The following is a 19,630-nucleotide window of genomic DNA, read 5'->3' on the forward strand; positions in this document are numbered from 1 at the left end:
AGGTGGGATGTGATCAACATAATTGTATATTTGAACAAAATTTTTAAAGACTCTTTTAAAAAAAATCAAAGGGCCCCAACTGAATGTTCCTTGAGGTATATTTCCAACTTCTTAGGACCAAGACTTTTGATGACCTGCAGGACTGTAAGACACTGACACCAAAACTTTACTGTACTTCAGAGCCTGGAATTCCAGGTAGTGTCAAAACCTGAATCTGATGGCTGAAGCACTTGTGGCTTTTGGTGACTAGATATTATTTACTTTTACTGCCATTATTATTTTCATATATTTTGTCTTCTAAAGAAAATTCAGAGCTACAGGATTTTTTTTTTTTTTGCTTTCTCAAATTATGTTTATGTCAAGTTCTACTGGAGAAAAATGAAGACTGTATGCCAATAGAAGCAAGATAACAATCAATGGTGTCAAATTAACTTATTTTCTTTAGATATGTATATGATACATATTGGAACAGTTTGGCTAGTAAGATAAGCTGTTATTAGCCATATTTTGATTTAAAAAAAACACACAAAACAAAACTATAAGTATCCCTAGAAAACATGGTCATCTGATGCCTTCATGTATGAAGCCAGAATGTAAAGAGCTATGAGAAGCTAGAAAAGAGCACAGAATCAGAAACTACCAGTGGTAACTTCTAATGTCATTAATCTTTTGAATAATTAATGAAATCTCTCTGAAATGTTGTGTAATACACATTCTGTTGTTGTTGTTTTAATTAAACAGTTTTACTTTTTACATATATATTTATATTATTACACATTCTTAAACTAATTCCAAAATAGACTTTGTATGCTTTGAAATCATTCACTTCTGATTTTAAACTCAGAAAAAAAAGTTTAATTTCAGCTCTACATCTGTTTTATGAGAATAAATCTATATAAATCTTAAGTCAAGAAGTATCATAGTTGATGCTTTTATTTGATATATTGCTCATTACTGTAAAGAAGAAGGGATTATTACTTTGATGGAATATATTCCTAACCTGGGTTTACACCCACATCTGTCATTTTTATCTATGGAAGATAAATCTCATCTAAACCCTTGTATATTTATGCCCTAACATTTATATGCTAATGAGTGAAAATATTATTTTTATTTCCTCAATGAAATAACAGAGAATCTATCACAGTAGATATTTGAACAAATGTTATTACTTTTCAAAACAACCAGATCTATCAAATGTTTTGCGTCTCATACATTTTCACTCTTGAATGGGAAATTTAAACATTTTGGATTCCTGTTGTATTTTGAGAAACATTACAAATAGTAACTAAATGTATAAAAGTCATATAATCATTGAACCCTAATGAGTATTATTCACATCATTTAAAACAGCTTCAATATGATCTTCTTTTATATATACTAGTCTTTGACAGTAAGTTTATGGCCAATATTTAACACATCTGATATTAAGTAGGAAATTTATGATAAACTGAAAATAACTACATTCATCAAGTATTTCTCTGCAATAAATATTTCAAAATATGTTTCTACTTTTAAAATATAGTTTACTACCTGGTATCCATGACAAAAAGAAAAGAAGAAAACCTTTGTATTCATACCTTGTGAGTAAAATGCTTTATGCACAGCAACTCAATGTAGTTAATTTTTTCCCTAGCTGACTTTATAGTGTTCAGGAATTGGTACTCATTCAACATAATTATATTTGGTTTTTATAAGCATGATATGTTTAGTATCCATGCAGCATGGTTTTGAATGCTGTTTTAAGAAATAATATTATAAATATGAATACTGAAAATAAATTTATCAAATCTGGGCAGTTTATTAGAGTATTACTGTTGTTTGAAGCCTAAGATTGCCTCTCATAGGAAGATTCTATGCCATACACTAAGCTGAAACTCAGTTTCTTATTTTATCTAGTGATTCCACCAAAGAGTATCTTAGCTATGTTCTAAGATGTTTAACTCAGAATCAAACTCATGGGAGCCTTACTCTCAAACCTAAGGTGAAATCACAGCTCGGTGGGCTTTTGGTAACAGTGTTCCCTGAAAGGTTTCTTCTACTATGGTGGTCTGGGTATTTGTTCAATTAGTGTTTGGGAGGAGAAAGTACAAACAATCACCCTTAATTCTGCTATCTCTGGTTGGGCAACGCAAACTCCTTACTAAAGACAGAAAAATCTCACCCATATCATTTCATAGGTCTACTTTTTTTTTTTACCTCTCTTGTTTACTTGGTTCTCATAGGTTAGTAAATGATGTAAAAGGAATAAAAGGAATTCATACTATATATGCTTTCATGTACATGTACTCTAGGGTGTTCAGACAAGCACTCCAGACTGGCTAATCACATCATAGGCTTTTCCCTGCTTTTTCTTTTATTGAGATTCCACATTCTCTAGAAATTGCAAATATTAATTCTCCAAAATTATAAACTAATAAACCCAACATAATGCCACATGTAGAACATTCCACAGCTGACCTGCAGTGACAAATCACAATCAGAATAGAAATACACAAAAAATAGTGTGTGAACCACACACAGCAATGTGCAGAAGGTAAATGTGAGGTGTTTCAATTTTCTATCCATCCCAAAGGTCCCTCTATATTTATATGAAATATCACAAAAGCTATAAGAACTGAATCTGAAATGCTTCTTCTTTTTCACTGGTGAAAAATGACATAGTTGTTGAATGAAAACTTTGCTGCTTAAAAACTCAACCCAACCAAGAGAATGAGAAAACACTGACTATAGTGGCTTCTTGACCTCCTTTGTAGTTTGGACCTTACTCTAAATCTGTGTGCATCAATAAAAGTGTGAACAGCAGAAGACATGGAGAGATATGGAATGCAAGCTTGGACTGAAGCTACTCTCAAAGCAAAACATGTTCTTTTTTTAATTTAATGGGGAAGCATTTTAAATATCCATAGTTAATAATTTATTAAATAAGAGAATGACTATATAAAGGTATATTATTTATATTATTTAAAATATTAAAACCATAAAGAATAACATATCTAATAATATAATTTTACATGAATAAACAAATCTAAAATTGAATTAATCTCACCATGACCTGGAGGAAAAATTTTCCATTTACTAAATGCCACTAGATCGTATATATATAAAGTAGGCCACTTTTCATAAAAAGGACACTTGCGGATTAATTTGAACATTTGCACATCTTCATGTTTAGCTTTTTCCTGAAAAAGAATGTCAGATTTCAAAATGATATCATTTAAAAAATAACAAAAACAAAAATAAAATAGCAGAAAAAAGAAAGTAACAGCTATATGGCTATTACTCAGTATAAGGTACACTTGAGTATCCTTTGGCTGCCACTATGACCAATAATATACTGAAACTCTAATCCTCAGATTTGTTTACTAATATTCTCAAGAAGTCCCATAATGCTTTACATCTCTTTAATTGTCAATACATTCTAAAACAGTTATAAATGAGACTCAAAAGGTGTCTAAGGTGTGTGTGTGTTTGTGTGTGTGTGTGTGTGTGTGTGTGTGTGTGTGTGCAGTCATATAATTGATTCTCATGAGTAAAAGTAAAAATACAAGAAAATATCTTTAAACAAACCACTCTGAAATTCAAACATTGATATCCGGTATTTGGGAAAATGTTGAATTCTGAGAAAGTCACATGTTTACAATGTCACTACATCAAAGAAAATATCTTGCTCTTTGAGATCCTCAGCATGAAATAGGATATGTCCTCATCTTCCAGAACGAGCACTGGACCTGTAAGCACCATGCAGGACCTAGATCTGCATTAGATGCTGTTGGGAAGACTGTGAGGACCTCCCAACCCCATTGTTTCCATAAGATGCTTCTACGCTCTAAAAGTAGTGAGGCTGGACATTTTTGGTTTAGACTAGAAAATATAAATTACATAAACAAATTGTCTTAAGTAGCAGAATTGAATTGAAGGATTAAGTTGAAATGACTTTTCATATAGTCCTGATTTTGAAAGTTTGTGTGAATTTGAAAGGTTGCATGCCAATCATTCTTAGCTTGCTTCTCTTTTGTGATAAAACAAAATAATCCAAAGCAACTTAAGGAAGAGAGCACTTATTTCAGCTTACAAGCTACATCCTGTCATCTAGAGAAGCCAAGAACTCAAGGCAAGAACTTGGATGCAGGAACAGAAGACCATGAAAAAAAACGGTGCCTACTGGCTTGCTCTTTCAGCTGACTCAGCTACCTTTCTTATACTGCACATGCCTACTTGTCCAGAATAGTTCCACCAGTGAAGTGGGCCTTCGTACCTTAATTATCCATCAAGAAAATGTCCCTCAGATATTTTCCTGGGTCCATCTTATGAAGCGGATTTGTTGGGGGTTGTGCAGCAGGAACAGCAAAACAGCTCTAGAACTCATGGATATAGCCCACAGGTTAGCATACCCATGAAAGGTGTGTCTTGGTGAGGCACAACCTTGAGACTATGTGTCCTGAGGACCTCATGATGTTGTGGAGCATAGCTCTGCTTATTACCCTATGGTCCTGATAATTCTCCTAAAATATGAATTGTGTGATTACTATAAAGGGGCCTCCTAGCCCCTCACTGGGCAGTATCATTGGCATACACCAGAACAATGATTGATCTCTTTCAGGCTTTGCTGTGGAGCAGATTAATTAATGATTCAACTACTATCCTCTAAAGCAACCTACAAATGTAAATTTCTAACAATGACTACCACTCTTAGAAAGAATTTAGAAAAATAGATTGTTTAGCAAGGTCAGGTAAAGATAGTTTTGCCATTGGCTCTGATGCCAAAAATCTTCAGGAACACTTTGAAGTTAAGAAAAAGTAAACTCTTAGTAGTAAAGCTAGTCACTTTTTGAGGTTGATGAGCAAAGACAATACCTCAGGTGTAAGATAACTAAAAGATAATTGATTCTTTGTAACTGAAAACTACAGTAAAGAAAAGCTGGCTGAGTAATTACCTTGTTTACTTCTATTCTGTTATTTTATAACAAGTTACTTAGTTAAATACATATGGGTTTTTGGAAATAACTTTTTTTCATGTTCATTTCTTACCCATAATATGTAAGACATTTGATCAAGTGAAGGTACTGAGGAACATATTTTTCTTACATATACTCACTGTAATCATTCACTTAAAGAAAATAGCATGTAACCACATTGGGATTTTTGTACTGCCTGTAAGATCTTGCTGGGATATATAAGCTGAGGGAGAAGTAATAAAAGTGTTAGAACTTGCTCTTCAGAGTTTGTTCCATCTGCCAAAGTATATATGCATATATCTGTATTTATACAATAGTGGATGGGGGTTGGAACTCACTCTCTGGAGTTTGTTCCATCCATCAGGATGTATGTATGTGTATATGTATGTGTGTAAGGTTGTTGTAATCTATTTCTGTCCATTCAATATGTGAATGTATGTATGTATGTATGTATGTATGTATGTATGCATGCATGTATGTATATGAATGTGTAAAATAGGAGAAGCTTGAGATAAGATGCTTGATGGAATGTACCTGCTGGAGTCTGTTTTACTTCACCATCAAGTGTGTGTGTGTTTGTGTGTGTGTGTGTGTGTGTGTGTGTGTGTGTGTGTGTGTGTTTCTTTTCTTTTTCTTTTTTAGATGCTTTGCCACCATCTGTGGAAATCCCCACTAAGAGCCATTGGCCCTAGTGCCCACTTACATTGTAAATATAAGCCCCCTCCAGGAAGCTATGAGCATTGGCCCCCCACCAGCAATGTAATTCTGGCCCCTCAGTCTACTAGTATCAGTGGCAGCCATTGCAAGTAACAGTGCTGCCCTGGAATGTTGCCTTCAGAAAATGTCTGCAGGGTTACCAGCCAGCCACCAGATCTATGCCCCACCTCAGTTACGCCAGGGGATGGCAAAGCTGGCTGTTGATATTCTGGCACCTGAACAGATGGACCTTGATAAGAATTCCCCAACTAAGAGTCCTCCTTCCAATATGCCTGTGTGAAGTTGACAGAGCATTATTAGCACAGTTTCTGAAGCACACAGGTATAGACTGTTGGGGGGCCTGAAGCAATAGCTCTGTCACCCATCCAATCATTTTGTAGCCCCATAAAATACCATATAAACTATCTATTTGCTAAATGAGTGAATTTGAAATTCACAGAAAGATTAGGAGTGCTACTAATGGACACCCTCAGAGACCCTGGCTTTCACACCAAGCCCCAAAAGGAGCTACTGGTGTGCTGCTCATCAAGAAAAACACAATTTATGGTCTCTACAATAAATTAAAATTTCAAGAGTAAAATAGATGTGCACCCCACACCAATTTTAACTTCCTATACTCCTTTGTAGGAATCTTAAGGATCTCGCAGTCATCCTCCATCACAACTGAATTCAGTGCTTCACCCTTTTCAGTCGCAGCTGGAGCTTCCAGTGATCCAAATGTATTCCACCTTTTCATCTGTAAAAAGTATCAAGATGCACATAGACTTCAGTATTATTTATTGACATGGAATTATACAGACACCAATGTGATTTATGTGAAGAGCCCAGGAGAGTCTGCAAGAGGGTCGCACTCCTAGTTCCAGTGCTATGGAATATGGATCTACTGGCTCTGCCTGGATGGTTCATATATCTCCAAACATGCCTTTTCATCAAAAGATACATTTGCTATTCTTCAGCAATACATCCTGAATGAGGTAACCCAAATCCAAAAAGACATGCATGGCATATACTTCCTTCCATAAAGTACAGGATAACTATGCTACAATCCACTGACTTAAAGAAAATAAGTTACAAGGAGGACCCAACGGAAGATACTTGAATCTCACTCAGAAAGGGAAATAAAATAGGCCTTGGAGGTGGATAGAGGAAAAAACTGTGTAGGAGAGATGATAGAGAGGGGACCAAGGGAGGGGATCATGAGTAGGGAGAGCAGGGAAGAGAAGGCTGAGTGAGAGGATGGGAATGCCAAAGACCTGGGATAAGGAATGATCCAGGAAATCTATGGGAGTTGCCCTAATTGATACTTCCGGCAGCAGTGCATATGGACCCTAAACTGCTGAAATCTTGTAGCCAGACAGAACTTTAAGTGGAGGGATAAGGACACCAACCCACCCTCAAAGCTATCAACCAAAATTTGTCTTGCCTTCAGCATGTGAAAGGCCAAAGATGGAGCTAAGATTAAAAGAATGGCAACCAAAGACTGGCCCTACATGAGACCCATCCCATGGGAGAGAACCAATCCCTGACACTATTAATGCTATTCTGTTATCCTTAGAGGCAGAAGCCTAGCACAACTCCTCTGAGAAGCTGATGAAAACAGATACAGAGAACACAGCCAAACATTAGACAGAGCTCGGGGAGTTCTATGTAAGAGTTGGGGAAATGATTGAGGTAGCTACAGGGGTCAAGAACTGCACAGTAAGATATACAGAGTCAACTAATCTGGGCCCAAATGGGCTCACAGTGACTGAATCCCCAAACAAAGAGCATGAAAGGACTTGTCCTAGGCCCCTGCATTTATGTAGCAGATACAGTTTGATCTTTATGTGGATCCTTCAACAACTGAAGTGCAGCCCTTTCTGGTTGATGCTTCCCTTTGGATCCCATTCCTCTAACTGGCCTGCCTTTTCTGGTCCCAGTGGGAGAAGATGCACCTAGTTCTTCAGTGACTTAATGTGCTAGGGAGGATTGGTACCCTTGGATACTTCACCCTTCTCTGAGGAGGAGGAGGCTGAAGAATAAGAGGAGGGACATGGGAGGGACTGGGAAGAGAGAAGGGGGACCATGATGAGGATGTAAAGTGAATTAAGTAATTTTTTAAAGAAGATTTTCAAGATCTTGCTTCATCCATTAACTCATTCCTTTTAAGTTCCAGATAAATATTTGACATATAGTCAAAATTAAAAATTATATGATGAAAAAAGTGTTCAAATAGTCAAAATACTGCTCTATAATAATAATAATTATGTGTTTTGGTAGTGAAAAACAAATGAATACAGCATTATGCAATGGATAAATCATTCATCTGTGTGTATTCACATACAGTTATCTAATATGATATGTGACATATTAATATTAATATTAAACAGAAAATGTTATCAATGGAATATATAAGTCATCATGGTAAAAAGAGACAATTCATATCCACATTGAGTATCTGCTATGCTTTTATAGAAAAAACTATACAAAATATGAAGGGAAAGTGACATATTTACATGGGAATTTGAACTTCTTTGAAAAATCAAATCAATATGGATATTTCAGTTACTGTTTGATGGGAGATAGGCACTATTCTATTTTAAAAACAGATAAAAAGTGATTCTTTTTCTTTTTGATGAAATAAATAGTTAAGCTTGACATAGTAACCTTGAAAGAAAGAGGATATTTAAATGAGAAGACCACTGGGGGAGGCCCAACTGTTGCACAGTGCTATGTAACTGGTATAAGATCATGAGGGGCTGAGTTCTGAAGCTTGTTAGAATATAGAATTGAACATAAGATTCATTACCATGCAAGGTGAGAAACTGGGACTGATCCTAAAGCCTAGGAACTCTGATGAACACTGGGCATGTAAAATGCAGACAAGAAAAGCTACATCTACTACTCTGTGAAAGAAACACAAACCTTCCTTTTTAGCTGTGAGAGTTGGCAGAGTTTTCAGAAATGAACAAGCTCGCCCTGCAACTTACATGTGTGCAGAGTGCCCATTGTCACATAGTGCAAGACCCACAGATGACTAGTTAATACAAAATCTAGTAACAACACAGGAAGGGACATGTTTAAATTACATACAAGTTTAGGAGGAAAAGAAGTCCCAGGTAAGGCAAATAGCCTTAGGATGAATAATTAACAAGACAGACAGACAGACAGACAGAATCTAGAGAGTTGTGTGATCTGGATTCAGAGCAGCAGCAGACTGAGTTACTCCCATTTGCTCCCTATATGTGAAGAGTCAAGTACAAAGTGCCCAAGAGTATGAAAAAAAAAAACCTTAAAATCTTTAAAGAAAGAATTAGAAGAAGATTTATGAAGATGGAAAGGTCTTCCATGTTCATGCATCAGGAGAATCAACATAGTAAAAATGGCCATATTACCAAAAATAATCTACAGATTCAATACAATTCCCATTAAAACACACACACACACACAATTCTTCACCGACCTTGAAAAATCAATTCTCAACTTCATATGGGAAAATAAAAAACCCAGAATAGCTAAAGCAATCCTGTAAAATAAAAGACTCTTTGGAGAGAACTCCACCCCAGGTCTCAAGATGTACTGGAGAAAAACAGTAATAAAAACAGCATGGTACTGGCCTAGAAATACATTGGCTGATCAATGGAATCTAATCAAAGACCCAGAAATAAACCCACATACCTATGGAAACTTGATTTTTGACAAAGAAGCCAAATGTATACAATGGAAAAAGATAGCATCTTCAACAAATGGTGGTGGTATTCAACAAACTTGATGGTTGCATGTATAAAAATGAAGATAGATCCATATCTATCCCCCTGCACAAAACTGAAGTCAAAATGGATTAAAGACAGAAACACAAAATCAGACAGACTAAATCTGTTAGAAGAAAAAGTGGGAAGAGCTTTGAGCTCATTGGCACAGGAGACAACTTCCTGAATAGAGCATCAACAGCTCAGGCCCTCAAATCAACTATTGATAAACGGGACCTTATGAAACAGAAAATTTTCTGTAAGGCAAAAGACACTGTCAGCAGAACAAAATGACAGCCTACAGACTGGGAAAACATCTTCACCTACCCTACATCTGACAAAGGCCTAATATACAAAATATGTAAAGAACTCAAGAAATTAAATACCACCAAACAAAATAATCCAATTAAAAATGGGGAACAGATCTAAACAGAAAATTCTCAACAGAGGAATATGGAATGGCTGATAAACACTTAAAGAAATGCTCAGCATCCCTGGTCATCAGGGAAATGCAACTCAAAACAACTCTGAGATTCTATCTTACCTAAATGGCTAAGATAAAAATCTCAAGTGACAGCACATGCTGGCAATGATGTGAAGAAAGAGGAAGATTCATTAATTGCTGGTGGGTGTGCAAACTTTTACAGCCACTCTGGAGCTTTCTAAGAAAATTTGGAATAGTTTTCCTTCGAGATCCAGCCATACCACTCCTGGGAATATACCCAAAAAATGTTCCACCATACAACAAGGACATTTGCTCAACTATGTTCATAGCAGCTTTATTCATAATAGCCAGAACCTGGAAACAAATAATATATCCTTCAAATGAAAAACGAATAAAGAAACTGTGGTACATTTATACAATGAAATACTATTCAGCTATTAAAACAAGGAAATCTTGAAATTTTCAGGCAAATAAATGGAATTTGAAAAGATCACCCTAATGAGGTAATGGAGACCCAGAAAGACATGCATGGTATATACTCACTCATAAGCAGATATTAGTCAAACAATACAGAAAACTACACTACAATACAGAGACTGAAACATCAACCAAGAACCATATATAATATAGACATAGGCCCTCTGCTCAGATGAAGTAGAACAGTCTCCTTGTTGGTTCTACTATTTAGAGACTAGGGACTACTTTGGACATGTACTCTGGCCACTGAACTTTGATTATTTCCTCCTGGCAGGGAAATTTTGCCAGGCTGCAAAGGAAGAGGTTACAGCTACTTACAGATGAGACTTGATAAGCTGAGTTCAGATGTTAGGGGAGGAGTGCTCCCTTTTCTGAGGACTAGTGGAGGGAGGGGGAGGCAATGAAGGAGGGAGGAGGACCAGAAGGGGATGACGGAGGGGGATACAATCAGGATGTGAAGAATTTAAACTGCAGAAGAAGCTGATAACTTATATTGCTAATCCTTCTATATGGGAATAGCTCTGAGACTGGCTGAGTAATGAATGTCTAGGCATAGACAATGCTTATTATTGGCTACAGAACTCCTATGAATTATTATTATATGCCATTCTTAGTATTGCATGAGTGAAGACTTACAGATGTCTTTATTTCTGCTCATACAAAGAGGAGAAAACCACCCTGAATTGTTCTGTGCATCACGCACAGCTTATACATTTATAATTTAGGACTGTATAATGCTTGTGAGAAGTTATGTGTTTTCAGAACAAAAGAACTGGATGTTGACACTGAATCAGACCTGACAGGATTCAGTCCTCTTAGCATGCTGGATACTGACATCCTGCATCATTCATGTACCAGCACCAACTGCTTCAGTTGCTGTTCCTCATCAAAACAAGACAACTCCAAGAAAAATATTTGAAGAAAGTTTCCAATCCCAGCTGATCTAGCACTTCAGATAGTCCCACACAGGACTCTAATTAAACCTGGAATTTCTCAACATTTAGAAACTGGACCACAAATGCTATTTCTATCTTTTTAAAGCATTTCCACAATTTTATTTGTGTCCCTACAAAGGTATTATTCTTCTCAAATCAGTCTGAAGAAATCTTAAGATAACAATGTGCCATTTCCTTTAAGGGGGTTGAATCGGTTTTAGGTTGCTTTCTTGGGCTATAGTGGGTTATTCTCAATGTGAGTTAGTTATAAGTTATTGTTGGTGTTATTTAGATAGAAAACAAGGTTGGACTCAGGGATGTCTCTCCTTTCCTTTATCTCCCATTCTTAGGTTTGGAGATAGGGGTTTAAAAGAAAGAAGGGGGAATATAAAAATACATAGGGAAAATAGAACAAAGAGTAGATTAGTGCATCTATTCCTTAACTTAATGCTTCAATTGTCACTCACAAAGTTATTTTTAATTCACTGGTATAGAATTTTGTATATAGATGCAAAATAAGTTTAATTTTAGATACAGTGGTATAGAATTCAAATTAAGATTATTCTTCACACACATTATATATATTTCTACTCTAATATGAGATATTGTACCCATATAATTCAATTATAATATCAGGTTTACTTCCAATACTTTAAAAATGCTGTTGCAAACTGTTTAGGATAAGTAAGTTATACAATTTAATTGTTAGTTGATAAAATCATGGCCATATCAATTACTAGTCTATTTTTACCCCAAAGATATAAATCTTAGAAACAACAGATAGATATTATTCTATAGAAAGATAAATTTAAGTAGTTAGATGAGGTCTTCAAAAACCCTAAAGACATACATAATATGGCGTTTCAAAATGTTTTTATTATTTTAAAGGTTCACTGAAAATGAGAAACATTAAATCCTGGCAACATCCAGCCTATCTCAAAGAAGATGATGAGCATAAAAGAACCTCCTTATGGAGATGGCTTCAAATGTGGCAAACAAGCCCCTGAGCAAAATGCCTTTGTTTCTACCACAGACCGAATTCTGCCTAAAAAGGGCAAGCTTGGATGCAGGCAGAGCTGCTGGCCAAACTCTGCCAAGACAGGGTAACCAAGTTCTCAAAGTTCTTGCCTCACAAATATGTCTGTCATATATATTGGGCAAGAACACTGAAGATGATGCTCCAACTTTATAGAGAGTTTTGGGTGACTTTTCAGGCAGAAAACTGTCTCTGTCATATTCTCAATTTGGGAAGCTGCTAGCTTGCCATCCTGGCAGACTCAGGTAATCAAGTTCATTCCTTCTCAAGTCTCTGATGGGGTTGAAGACCAGATAGTTTAGTTTTATAATAAAGCTTAGTTGTTTAGTGGTTAATATGTTTTTAGGTCTAGATAGATGTTTTAAGTTGATAATGATGAGATATGATAGATAATGATTTACATTCAGAATTTTAGATATACCAAGATAGAAAAAAAGTCCTCTTCAAGACTGTCAAATACAAATAGCTAAAACACTGAGAATGTAGCATTTATACAATTCCTGATTGTGTCATGGTTCTTATTGCTATATGTATTTTATTGAATATATGTGTAATAATATAAATGTATATGTAAAAAATTTAAAAAATGTTTAATTTTTAAAAAGAAAAACTTGGAAAAAGTTTACTGTAGTAACTACAATAATTTAGATTTCCATTAGGCTGGATTCTTATGAAGATTGTCTTGTTCTGGAATGTTAGACCCAATTCTTGCTAATTTTCTTCTTTCCAAGTGTCTTTAAATAGAGGGTAGCCTGTAGCAAAATTAAGCGTCAGGATTTCAGAAATCACTAGTCCCTCTGAATATGGCAGCCTATCCAATCCCCAGTAGATCATTCTCCACAGGAAAGGCACATGATTGATAGAACTTTCATTTCAGACTCTAAAGGCATTTTCATAAGAAAAAGGTACAATTCTTTTGCTAAAAAAATATGGAGTATCACTCTGAACATCTTAAAAATAATAGCTATAATAGCTATAATAGGTATTATAACTTTGAAATTTGTGCTATCAATCCCTCTAAATCTTTCGGTATAAAAATTATTATTAAATTACTTATATTTACATGTCTCATACTGAATACAACAATTTCATGTTTATGCATAGTCCAATGCTATGCTTGGTACTTTAGACATGCAGGCTGTGATGACTGCATTCAACTCACATAGTAAAAATCCTTTCTATGTCAACAGCATAGTAAACACTTTTTTCATTGGCCAGTGAAGTATGACCAGAAAAAAAAAACATTTTATTTTTACTTTAGCCATGTTAAATAAGCTGAAAAGGTAAATAAATTTCATCCCACCTACACCTATACCATTTCCTATACATGTAGTCATGAGAAGGGCAGGGTGTAGATACTTTCTCTAGGTCTAAAAGTGAAAGGCGGAAGGATTTTCGAGAACTGAGAAAATACTGACAGATAATGGAGAGAAAGCTTGAGAGAGATGACCAATGATAACACTTTTAAACTGTCCAATTTGTTTCTGTCTCCATCCGGAAGACTCATGGACTAAATCTTAAACCAACAGACAAGGAAGCTTTTGGATGAAATTTTCTAAGCTCTGAAATTAAAGTAAAGTTAGAAAGGTGGAAAGACGCCTTGTTGCATTCATCAACTTTTCATTTATTGCTTATACTCAACCAGGAGACTGGGTTCAGACCTCTTTCTACATTTCTCTCCTCGGTATTACTCAGGTCAGTCTTTGCTTTCCCACTTAATTGGTCAGACTTCCCACGTGCCTAAAATAACACAGCACTTTCATTCCTAAGTCCTTTTTTAATCATTACTTTTTAAAATGGCATTTTAATACTTTCCCTTCCTATACCTTAGACCAGTAGTACTTTTTCCTAGAAGTCATTGCAGCTTCCTCCTCTCCTAGGAGACACCATAGCATCTCTATGTCTTACTACACTTTGATCTCAGATATTTAACATGAATGTGGTTACATAAAGATATTCTGATGCTATGATAAAAATACCCTTAAAGGAGAAAGTTAGGGAATGGTTTATTTTAGCTCACAGTTCCATGTGGTAGAATCCATAATGAAAGTAAAGTCAGTGTCACGGGATCCTGAGGCACCTGGGCATATTGGATTTACAACCAAGAAACAGGAGTGAGATATATATGCGTGCTCTTCTTGGGTTTTTTTTTCCTGTCTATTTTAGGAACCCTTTGCAAGGAATATTGCCACCTATGGGGGAAGAACCTTCCTATCTGAAGACAATCCTTCATAGGCAGTATCAGACACCTGTCTGAGAGATGATTTTAGATTTAATCAAGATGACAAGTGAGATGAACCATCATAATATTCAATTAGATTTTAACTCATTAGTGGCATGAACATTTCCTCTGAGTATGGATTTTCCACATAAATTGGCAATATAGTAAATATCTCTAAAAGTACAATAATAACATTATATGCCATAACTCTAAATGGAATTAAGGTTGACTCAAAAGCAAGGAAATTACTCATGTACTGAAAACCTAGCTAACTACCCAGTGCTAAAAAGAACATGCATCTTAGAGAAGGATTTACTACTGCCACAGACAACCTATCCCAAATGGAAAACATGAGCTCCTTAACATTAGAAATGGGGGTTTTGTACGACTTCTAACAGTGGGAGTGGGGTGTATCTGCCTTTTTTACTTGCTATTAGAATCCTTTTCCTCCTACTGGGTTACCACATCAGGCCTTTATATGAGGGTTTGTGACTAGCCTCATTGTATCTTGTTATGCCATGTTTGGTTGATATCTCTGGGAGGTGTGATCTTTTGTGAAGGAAATAAGAGGAGCAATGAATCTGGGCAAGACAAAGTTGTGTGTGGGTGTGGAGAGAAGGGAGGTTATGGTCAGGATGCATTGTATGGGAGAAGAATAAATTTTAAAAAGGAAAAAAAGTTATAGTGTGGGAAGAGGGATGGGAGCAACAAATTGTCAGCTCTCCGTTGGAATAAAGAGTGGCAGGTCAACTTAGATGTCCTAAATTACTATTATTAAACTCCAGTAACTTATTTAATTTCTTAACTATTACAATTAAGAATTTTAAATAAAATTAGGTAAGAGAAATATAGAAGATGGGGAAATAGAAGGACCCAAAGGGTCCTAGAAACCTACAAGAAGGACATAGTGCTGGGTGGATCGGGGCCCAGGGGATCTGCTCAAATTATTGCACTAACCAGGAACATGTGGTAAACATCGAACCCATGATCTGATCTACCCAATGAGCAGGACAATCTCCACAGTTATGTGAAGAGCAGGGACTGACTCTAACATGAACTCTGGTACTCCATATTTGATCACCTTCCCTTGGTGGGGAGGCCTGATGACACTCAAAGAAAAAATAAGCAGGCTACCAAGAGGATACTTGATAGCCTGAGATCATATATGGCGGGGGAGGTCCCCTTGGTCTTAGACCTAGGTGAGGGGAATAGGGTGAAACCGGAAAGGATGGAGGAATGGGAGGATACAAGTGATGTGATAACAATTGAGTTGTAATCTGATTAAATTAATAAAATTAAAATTAAAAAGTAATAACATCACTATTACTTATATTGTCTGAAGATTTTGCCATCTCAAAAAGGGACTACAAATGTTGTATATTGTTATATCTTACCTTTATTTCCACAGAAGGTAGATATATCTCAGCCTTTGTAGGGTCCTTTAAATCTGCATCAAAAATAAATCCTTCCGTACATATTGTAGACATGATTGAGTCGGCATCTTCAAACAGATTTACTACAACCTTTACACGAGGTCGAGCCAGGCCCTTCAGTATGATGTAAAGTCCATCATTACCAATCACTGAAATAAATTGAAACCAAATCCATATCTATGACATCAATTAACCCTGGAGTATCTCGAGCAAGTTCTACCTGGCCTACAGTATCACAGTAACATCAGTGCAACATTGAGTTACTTATAGTCAGATAACAGGAATAATTTTTGCATCTTTGATTTATGCTGTTTTTAAATTTTGTAATATTTTTATTTTACTTAACATATAATTACATCGTTAGCCTTCCCTTTTTAAACCATGTCACATAGTAACATATATTCTCAGGACTGAACTATTGGATTTTAACGAACAAGCAAACAAAAAACAAGATAATATGTCATAATTAATAGACAAACAATTAAGAGGAAAAATAAGATTAGAAAAACCTGTAACTTTTACCCACGCTCCCCAAATTCGCCATATTCTTGAGTTTTTTGTTTTTGTTTTTGTTTTCGGAACAAACATACTTCTTTAATATTTAGCAAGAATCCCTCAGTACATTCGCAGTTGCCATGGAGCTCCATGTTCAATATTATTTCATTTTCCTTACTCTGACTCTGATAATTTTAGTGGAATCCTGAAAAATTATGCTTTAATTCCTACATCCTCTCTCTGCTCACCCCATCTGTGACTAACATGTGAACTTTTTACACTATGGAATACTACTCAGCTATTAAAAAACATGGAAATCTTGAAAGTTGCAGGCAAATGGATGAACTACAAATGATCATCCTGATTGAGTTAACGCAGACCCAGAAATATACACATGGCACTTTCTTGTTTTATATAGCAGGACATGCCTACTAAGAATTTCATGAACATTTCCTCTAGACAGATAGTGGATAAGCTGAATAAATAGTTTAAAGGGGTTAATTGAATTTTACAGTACTTGTCCTACACCACATTAACTCTCCACAAACTGTCATACTATATAATTCTTGGAGCTCAATTTTTTACCTGCAGCCCTCGTAAGTATAATCTACTATTAGTACTCTAATACAATTCAGAATCACTTCCAGTTCTCAAAAAGAATATTCTTTGGGATATAGAAAGTGGATAGTATATATACCCACTTCATGGCTGTTTATATCATGTTATGAATGGAGAATACCACTAAAGTGTATAAAATCTTTTCTTACATGATGCTCATTCACTTTCTCTGAGCAGAAACATTGAAAACTGATTTTCAGAGGCAAATGCATCTCTTTATACTATTGCAAAATCATTGATTGCTTATATTCTTTCTATTTTTCTCTAACTGGAGTACTCATTAACTCCCCCAATTATTATTCTTTCAGTACCAGGGACAATAATTTTAATGCCTTTTTAAAGCAGACATTAGATGTTTTTGATGGATGTCTAAGATTAAAATGGATTGCATTCTGGTTGGTACATGGTCAGCCACTAAACAATATGTGTAGTGTGAGAATGATGAAAAACATATGCTTTAAAATTGCTAGTATGAAAAAACTCCAATTTCTTTAAAAAGGCACTTAGTACTGTGAACTTTCCTCTTAGCATTGCTTTCATTGGAGTGTGAATTCTGATGCAATCCTGCTACTTCTTTCTCAGTGTAAATTGTCTTTTTTTTTTTCTTGGCTAAGATAGCTGTAATTTTATCGAATGCCATAAATCAATATTAAAAGTACAACTTCCCACTTGCTCTTAACACTTGTTCACACTATACCATCTGATTAAAAAAATATTAGGAGACTTTGTTTTCAAGTATTGACATCCACTTTTCATGCTGATAATGAGGATATGATGCTGGAACAAATATCTTGAAACTAAAATCAGAATCTAGGAAAATTAGAAAAGCCTGACATTTTCTAACAGTCTTTTCCTGGTGACTTTTTATAAACCTTAATTTTTCTGAACAAGGTCTATTAATAATCCATTATAGAAGTTGAACTTTGTGTCTATATGAATACTCCTGATATTATTCTTGGTTCATATTTTGGCAATATACATAGTTACCTTGTCATGGGGCATATAACCCTGATATGAGCAGAGAATTTTTTTCATGTATTTATTTATCCACTTTATATCCTAATCATAATCCCCTTCCTCCTCCCAGTCCCACCTTCCCTCCCTTTTCCCCTATTTCTCCTCTTCTACCCTTCAGAAAGGGAAAACCCTTCCATCAACCCACCCCCAGAACATCAAGTCACATCAGGACTGAGTTCATCCTCTTCCTCTGTGGCATAGCCACAAGAGGGGGAAATGATAAAAAAGCATACAACAGAGTCCTTATCAAAAACAGCCCCAGTTCCCCTTACTAGGGGACCCACATGAATACCGTGTGGTCCATGGGCTACATATGTGTAGGGCGACAAGGTTCAGACTAAGCATGGTCCTTTATTGGTGCTTCAGTCTCCACAATCACCTCTTGCCCAGGCTGTTGTCTTTGTTGGTCTTATGGAGTTCCTTTCCCCTCCAGGTCCTTCTCTTCTTGCCCCACTCTTACATAAGGCTCACTGGGCTCTGTCCCAAATTTTGCTTTGAGTCTCAGCATCTGTTTTGATCCATTGCTGGATGGAGCCTCTCAGAGGACATTTATACTAGGTTTCCATATGCAAACATAACAGAGTGCCATTAGTGATGTCAGGGGTTGGCGTTCTTCCTGGGTGTGAGTCTAAGGTTGGATGAAGCACTGGTTAGATATTCCATTAATCTCAACTCTATTTTTATCCCTGCACATCTTATAGGCAGGGTAAAATTTGGGTCAAAGTTTTTGTGGGTAGGTTGGTGTTCCCTTCCCACCACTAGGAGTCTTGCTTGGTTAGAAGGTGGCCTCTTCAGTCTTCATGACTCACCCTACTAGGGGGCTCAGTTAGAGTGACCCCATTCTCTTCCAGGAGCCTAGCCTATCGTAGGTCTCCAGGTTGTCTCAGAGATGCCCTGACCATGGGTTTTCTTCCTTCGGGAAGCACCTTGTCCTCCATCCCTACTTTCATTCTCAGCCTGTTTGTCATTTGTATATAGGAGGGCTACTGATTGTTTTGAATTAATTTTGTAGCCAGTCACTTTGCTTAAAGTATTTATCAGTGGTAGGAGTTCCTTGGTAGAATTTTGGGGGTAGCTTATATATAGTATCATATTATCTGCAAATAGTGATACTTTGACTTCTTCTTTTCCAATTTGTATCCCCTAGATCTCCTTCAGTTGTCTTATTGCTCTAGCTATAATTTCAAGTACTGTGTTAAAGAGATACAGAGAGAGTAGGCAGCCTTGTCTTGTCCCTGATTTTAGTGGCATTGCTTTAACTTTCCATATAATTTAATCTTGGCTATTGGGTTGCTGTATATTATCTCTCCAAGACATTTATCATGAATGGGAATTGGATTTTGCCAAAGGCTTTTCCTGCATCTAATGGATGATCATGTGTTTTTTTTTCTCAGTTTGTGTATATGGTGGATTAAATTGATGGATTTTCATACATTGAACCATCCCTGCATCCCTGGGAAGAAGCCTACCTGAACATGGTGGATGATGTATTTGACATGTTCTTGGATTCAGTTTTCCAGTGTTTGAGTATTTTTGCATCAATGGTCATG

At 36.1% G+C, this 19,630-nt stretch overlaps 1 protein-coding gene across 1 annotated transcript in view; it reads right to left on the bottom strand.

Annotated features, from left to right (window-relative positions):
• The window catches only part of CNBD1 (cyclic nucleotide binding domain containing 1), a 320,137-nt gene that overhangs the window by 103,611 nt on the left and 196,896 nt on the right, over positions 1 to 19,630 (bottom strand). Inside the window, exons 6-8 of the mRNA XM_084793629.1 lie at positions 15,912 to 16,099; positions 6,274 to 6,411; positions 3,050 to 3,182 (exon numbers count right to left, since the gene is read on the bottom strand). Of these exons, the coding sequence (XP_084649755.1) occupies positions 3,050 to 3,182; positions 6,274 to 6,411; positions 15,912 to 16,099 (459 nt within the window). The remainder of the gene's footprint in view (positions 1 to 3,049; positions 3,183 to 6,273; positions 6,412 to 15,911; positions 16,100 to 19,630) is intronic.

Source organism: Acomys minous (genome assembly GCF_964271855.1).
Source record: "Acomys minous genome assembly, chromosome: 1".
NCBI classification, from domain to species: Eukaryota; Metazoa; Chordata; class Mammalia; order Rodentia; family Muridae; genus Acomys; species Acomys minous.